This window comes from Penicillium mononematosum (assembly GCF_028829835.1).
Source record: "Penicillium mononematosum strain IBT 11891 chromosome Unknown utg000003l:1.0-8172316.0:1.0-8177699.0, whole genome shotgun sequence".
NCBI lineage: Eukaryota > Fungi > Ascomycota > Eurotiomycetes > Eurotiales > Aspergillaceae > Penicillium > Penicillium mononematosum.
Genome location: NW_026643273.1, coordinates 3,192,320 through 3,199,181, shown reverse-complemented (window position 1 = coordinate 3,199,181; position 6,862 = coordinate 3,192,320). Strand labels below are relative to the sequence as shown.

General features: G+C 47.6%; 3 protein-coding genes across 3 annotated transcripts; all 3 read left to right on the top strand.

Annotated features, from left to right (window-relative positions):
* Positions 1 to 1,327: 1,327 nt before the first annotated feature.
* Positions 1,328 to 2,135, top strand: N7519_006190 (uncharacterized protein; the record flags this gene model as incomplete). The annotated part of the gene is made up of 2 exons (XM_057292966.1): positions 1,328 to 1,397; positions 1,453 to 2,135. 2 exons carry the CDS (start codon positions 1,328 to 1,330, stop codon positions 2,133 to 2,135), a joined length of 753 nt encoding a protein of 250 aa, XP_057147777.1.
* A 541-nt stretch (positions 2,136 to 2,676) lies between these two features.
* On the top strand, positions 2,677 to 3,156 carry N7519_006189 (uncharacterized protein; the record flags this gene model as incomplete). Its single annotated transcript, XM_057292965.1, has 1 exon — positions 2,677 to 3,156. The coding sequence occupies one exon, from the start codon at positions 2,677 to 2,679 to the stop codon at positions 3,154 to 3,156; it is 480 nt and encodes a 159-aa protein (XP_057147776.1).
* A 501-nt stretch (positions 3,157 to 3,657) lies between these two features.
* Positions 3,658 to 5,569, top strand: N7519_006188 (ankyrin repeat domain-containing protein; the record flags this gene model as incomplete). Its single annotated transcript, XM_057292964.1, has 3 exons — positions 3,658 to 3,839; positions 3,886 to 4,026; positions 4,081 to 5,569. The coding sequence occupies 3 exons, from the start codon at positions 3,658 to 3,660 to the stop codon at positions 5,567 to 5,569; spliced, it is 1,812 nt and encodes a 603-aa protein (XP_057147775.1).
* Positions 5,570 to 6,862: the final 1,293 nt, after the last annotated feature.

Sequence of the window (6,862 nt, the reverse complement as noted above, 5' to 3'; positions counted from 1 at the left end):
TTTTGTTGATCGTCTTCTCTCACCGGGAGAGTCTGTCAGAAGTTACACAATATCGTGCAGGTACCCGTTCAGGTGCAGGGCCAGGTCTAGTCGACAGAAGCCAGTTCCGGCCTTTAAAAGGGCTGATAGACCAAAAGACGCATTCCGAGAGCTTTTTAGCCATTTACAGATACCCTAATTACCTGCTGCTTACTCCCTCCGTTCCTTAGAGAGAGTGTAGGTTTCTCCCAACGCGAGCAGGAGAGCTTGCAACCTAGCATCACTGGCCCACTTGACATAGCCGATTTTGATGCCAGACATGCCAGTCAAATTAGAAACCGCTCCCTTCAATGATACCTCGGAATAAAGCAACTGCTTCGTCCCAAGACATGTCCATGCCCATCCCCAGACCAAAAGAGAAGCGGCGAACTAAACCAGGGCCATCGACAAAGCGACCTAGATGCTTGCTCTTAGTATGTATAGCCTCTACCAGGATCATGCCGCATCGGGGTCAGCCGGGCTTGCCCTCGTATACATCATTTATTTCTGCTGTCAACAGTGAGGGACCAAATGCCTCATACTTGTACCGCCCTAGCAAACGTCCAGTCGATAAGACCGGAACAAGATTTCAATAATATGGCAGTGGGTTATGTTAGACCAGAATATACAACCCTGGATATGATCCTCTAGGCAGACTTTCTTATGGTCAAGTGGCGATATCCGCTGCTAGGCTATCGACTTAACTCGGGGAACAGAGAGCAAATGCAAGGGATCTAACTGCGCCGTCCTAGGACAAATAGGGTCCCGTGACTGCGCACCCCAACGTAAATCCTTATATCCACGCTCAGCCCCGTCTTCCCGTGTACTTAGTGATGGCTGGTTACCGCACCGAAGAAGCCCATGACCTTTACCAGCCCGGTGGATTCCACCCTGTTCATCTCGGCGATGTCTTTCATTGTCGCTATGAGGTCCTCAGAAAACTTGGTTACGGTCGGTACTCGACAGTATGGCTAGTAAAGGATCAAAGGCGAGACGACTGTCACCGTTATTTTGATGGGGCGTTCTCTGATTATCAGGATCATTTAGGACTGGCAGCTACAAGGCTTTGAAGGTTCTCGGCGCAGAATGTTATGATGGGTCTCAAGATATATTCGAACTGGAAGTTCTCGAGCGGTTAGGCGATTCAGATCCGAAACATGATGGATACCGACACATCCCCACGCTTGTCGATTCATTTAAACATCTTGGTCCAAATGGCCAACATCTATGTCTTGTGTTGGAGCCTATGGGAGAGAACCTAAGGACTTTTGGCACGTTGTTTGCCAAAGATCAGGTCCCAAATTCGATCATGCAACTCTTTGGCCAGCAACTTCTTCTTGCCTTAGATTACGCACACCGATCAGGAGTCATACATACAGGTACGCTAATCTAAAACTGCAAGTGATATTGAGAGCTGAGAAATGGAACTCGTAGATATCCAACCCCGGAATATTATGGTGCAAATTCCGGACCTTTCAATCATTGAGGATTACCTAAAGGATACAACTCCAGACCCTATGGCCTACGACCCTACTTCTGAACCTTCGACAATTGTGTCTCAACCTTTAAAGGACTTCTATATCCGAGAATCCACGGATCTGATGACCCTTGATGTTACTCTTTGCGATTGGGGCTCTGCTAGCTGGATTGATAACCACCTTACAGAAGTTATACAGCCTGTGCTGCTTCGAGCACCGGAAGTCATCATTGGAGCCCCGTGGGGACCACCAGTCGATATCTGGAATCTAGGTGCTGTCTTACTAGAGGTTCTAGATGCGGTGCGAATGTTCGATGGTCGAGCAAAGCAAACCGGAGGCGTCTTCCGGACCAAGCATCATCTCGAAGAAATAGTGGCTCTCTTTGGACCGTTTCCTCCTCGTTTACTAGCGCTAGGGGACCCAAAGATCGTAGCTGAATACTTCGATGACCAAGGAAACATCTGCGATCCTATCCCTCGACCAAAAGCCTTTCTGGAGAACTGGATTGAGAGTCTCACGGGAAATGACAAGGAGGAGTTTGTAATGTTGTTAAGGAGCATGATGAAGATCGACCCTGGTGATCGTCCGACAGCAAAAGAATTACTTAGTGAAGCATGGTTTCGACGTACCACTAGGTAGCCTGATAGTTAGGAATAAGATTAGTTTATGGGTTGTTGAGTCAGAGAGACAGTCATGAAAACTTACAGAGCATACTATTAGTGATTGTTTGAAGAGGCTTCTCTCTGCTCTCTCTCCCCTGTCTTACTGTCTCTTGCAGTATTTCTCCCTTAGCTTCATTATCCCTATTCACTGCTAGACGGAGTGGCTTCAAAATACTGATTTAGCAGTCGAGCTGTTTGTTCATTCTTTGTCAACCACCACGGTCCTGATTGTATCCGTGTGTGAAGACAAAGCGCTCGCCTTTGTCTCCTTGTCCATGGACTCGACAAAAGGTTCATGAAAGACATGTCTTTTGTTCCTTTGTTGATTACAATTGACTAGGTCTTTGTCTAATAAACTAGTCAACAGCAACTGAAAAAGCATAAATAGATGGAAATTCCCGTCTCTTCAAACCATCCATTCCATCATCTACAGTCATCAAAGACTCCAGGTAAGCAGACCTACACCCATTCACTCTGCCAATCAAATCCTCAGCCTATTCTCACCACAGACAGCCAATATGGTTTCGAATAGATACCCGAGCGACGAAGCGGTCGACAGGATGAACTATGAGAAGCGATTCCTCACTGCATGCGACAGCTTCAAGGCCAGCCTATACGAGGAGCTTCGAATGCTGAGTCTCGGAGACGGTCGCCGCGCCGAGATCATTCCAAACCTCCACAGACTGGTGAGGCTGCTGGAGGCCATCTTTGTCCTAGGCGAGAAGATGGCACAGACATGTCCGAATTCTCGCACTGTCTGCAATAGGCCTGTAGACCACTTTTTCGGCCAGTTCGAGCATCTTTGCCGCGACCGCATTATGGCGCCTTTGACCCAGGCCATTGATGACCTTGAAGCCGATGAGCTGTCGGTAGAACCCAAGGCAAGCGTTGACTTTTGTGTAGCTTCGGATTTGGATGATATTCGTCCGAGTAATATCTTGCTCTCTAGCCGGCCGCTGCCCTTGGATATGGAATATGGTCACCTTTCTCGTCCATGAGCTTCTTTTAGTTACTTTTGTTGCTTTTGCTGTTATTGAATAAACCAAGTATACTTGTTTGACTTATCTTCCATTGTAGACCTCCAGACATAATTAAGTAGGTAATACGCGTGTTTCGAATCCTCAAACTCGAATGGAAACCGAGTACTATACGGAGTAGATAGACTAACTCATGGGATCCTCGTGTTGTGAATATATACGGAGGCTGTAGTCCCATGTCCATTCCAGGCTACGCACATGGAACTGATTTCAAATCGGATTCGAGCCATTCCCATTGTCTCCCCTATGTAATACTTCACTTAAATCGAGTCTAATTTACTCCCTTTACCTTTTATTTCCTTTAATACATATCACATCTCCCATGACATAATCACCAAAAATGGCCCAGATGGGGCCAAAACCGCCCGATGCTGCACGGGCCCCTCCAGATGAGCCCCCAGTCACCTGGATGTCGCACTCATCCCAGGTCAAGTCCCATTGCGTATCCCTAAGTCCAACATCATGTCTCTACAAGCAGGGGCAGGTAGTCAGCCATGCCACCAAACCACTGCAATCCGACTGCTAGCCGACTCCCTGTATGAGTCGACGCGGGGGTCAATGGCCCTAACGAACCAGGCCCAAAACGAGCTTGGCCTGCTTCTGGCCGTGCTAAGCGCGTCCGAGACATACACTTCCCTCTCTAGGTGTAGGATGCGTCCATATTGCAGTTTTGAAAAAAAGATTGCACAGCTGCCATGTCGTCCTACTTGAACTGCAGAAGCTGCTGCTGCATCCAGATGCGCTCGGGGTTCAGAGTCTGGTTTCTGACATTCGGGCGCGTCTCTCCTCAGTTATCTTTGGACTTACCGAGGTAAATTTGAATATGATGATGTCTGTTCGCGAGGTTCTTTATATGGGTTGGTGTGGGTTTTAACATTGATACAGGTCATCTCAGAAGATTATTGAGCGCGCGCTGAGGTGTTTTATCGATGAAATACATGCCAACAAGAAGGAGGCTTTGGTTGTTTCCGATATTTTGAAGGATTCTTCGAGGCTTGAGGAAGATGGAGTCTGGGCTCGGCTGCAGGGCGAGTTGGTGACTACCGGTATTGCTTCTGATTTATTGACTCTGAACCGTGACTTCGTTATATCGACCCTTCGAAAGATAGCAGAGACAGATGGCCTACTATCTGGTAGCAAAGAAAACACGGCTCCAGTGGAGGAAATCGCTGAATCTACGGCACCAGCACCAGCCCTGGAAAGAAGCCTGGACGACAAGGACTGGCTAGCAGATGAACCAACTGGGCTTCCATTTCTCCCGCTCCCACCGAAAGGCTTCTCATTTTCAGATAGGCATAGCTCATATTCGAGCCAAGAGCAACCATATCCAGAAAAAGAAACAGTACAAGAAGAGAACCTCCCAATACCAGTGATATTGGACATGCAAGATTGCACAGATACACAGAAACAAGCGCTACCAGTCGAAGACTTCCCCATTCCAGTTCTCACAGAGGAAAAACCACGAGAAAACGACGCGAACCTCCCAATACCAGTGACAGTACCTACCGAGCACAAGCCACGAAAACCCTCACTAGACCTCCACACCTTCAAAGTCTCAACAAAGTCCAAAAAGCCCCACCGAATAAGCCGCATTCTATGGGAAATAACAAGCCCAAAAACCCCCTTCATAGCCGCCATAAAAGCCAACCAACACCAAACCGTCCAAACCCTCCTCTCCAAAGGCGCCGACGCCAACGCCCAAAAACCCGACGGCACAACAGCCCTAATGGCCGCCGTCTCCTTCGGCCACGAAGCCACAACCCGCCTCCTACTAGAATACGGCGCGGACATGGAAGCACGAACAATGGAAAGCGAGTCAGCTCTCGGCATCGCCGCAGCGTACGGCTTCGATCGCATCGTGCGGATGCTACTTGCCTCAGGCGCGAATATCGACGCGGGCAAGGGGTCGGGCAAGACGGCGCTCTCGCAGGCGGCCGCGTACGGACAGGACCGGATTGTGGAGATGTTGCTGGACTGCGGGGCGGACGTTGATGCTGTTAATCGTACGGGGGATACGGCGTTGGCGTTGGCGGCGTTGAATGGGAATATGAAGGTTGCGAGGCTGTTGCTTGATCGTGGTGCGGCTGTTGATCTTATGCGGTATCCTTGGCAGACGCCGTTGTATAAGGCTGTTCAGACGGGTGTTTTGGAGATGGTTAGGCTTTTGATGGAACGTGGGGCGGATCCGTTTGTTAAGGGGGGGGATTGGTCGGATGGAGACGGTTTTGGCTTATGCGGCGAAGATGCAGAGGAGCGAGATTTTGGGGGTTTTTGCGCAGTATGGATATCATCCTGGGGCAGGGCCGGTTCGGTATCAGTATTTCTGATGGCTTGGGATTATGGAGTATGTGTGTGTATAGCATCTGGCATCTAGCGTGAAGCGATTTGTTTCTTTTTTCGATTGGGGTCTTGGTCTTTAGCAGGAAATGTTATTGGGATAGTAATTGTATATCTAATATCTTGTTCTATCTTATATATGCATATATATCTTACTCCACATGCAACTTTGTGACTTAAGATAGAGGGATATCAATTGATACTATTTCGATTTCCACCCAGAAGCTAACAATTATACATAGACTCATTAGATACATATGTACTCAATTTTATCTCACTTTATATTAAAAGATGGCATGATGCTATTATTTCTAGGGTATCATATATACGCAATGACGCAATTAATGTAATAATGTACAGCGTGTTCTGAATAGTGCTTGGGGGCCAAATATCCCGCAGCCCCACGAGTATCGGCATGGTTAAGGAACATTTACGCCTCAGCCTCCCACTCAGCCTTCAGAGGCTCACAGATGGGCGCCCGGGTGGGAATTGATCTGCTGCGGAGTCGCAAGTCGCCGTGTGATTGGGTTGGCGTTCGAGATCGTCTCTCGTGTCGGATGTAATAATCTTAAAATCGCCAGGGGTCCAAATGGGGCGGATTTTGATTTTGATTTCTTCTTGGGATATAGAAGAATAAAAGATAAGAAATATAATAGTAACAAGTAGAATCAACTACAATATACCAATCCTAATAAGCTCATATTGTGATATACAGATTTGCTGTTTAATATAGGAATTCTACACCTCGAGTCTGTTATACGAAGTACAACATAGAAGATAGTATCCACCCTTCATGTGGACCTGATACAAGTGGAGATTGGTCGCAAAATAAGCCGCATTCCTGTCAATAGCCTTTTACATTACTCCATATGCCTCTGTAGACAATTCCCGTTTTCCCAAATCTCGTATGGGATACGAGTAAAGAGCTGGATCAACCAATCTGACGGCTTTCGCTTGGTCCTCTGGCTAAATAGTGACTTGAAACCCTTACTGATAAGTACCTAGCCGTGGGCTCAGACTTGTCTTCCCCAACCCGTTGAAGGCAGTGCACCCGTGAAATCCCCAGGTATCCACTATAATACGAACGACAACGGACATTTTAGCCCTTGACGATCTTATTGACCGCTCTATTTATATCATTTAATTATTACCATCTGCAAACTCTGTCAGATTCGACTTAAAACCCTTCCTGCCCCCATTAAACCAAGTTGAAATCTCCTCTCCCTAATTCCCAGACCCAAAAGAATGCCAGAACAACCCAAACACCCCGAGCAAACACCAAGTACATTACTTCCTCGCATCCCCATATAATACCCAATAACTAACAGCC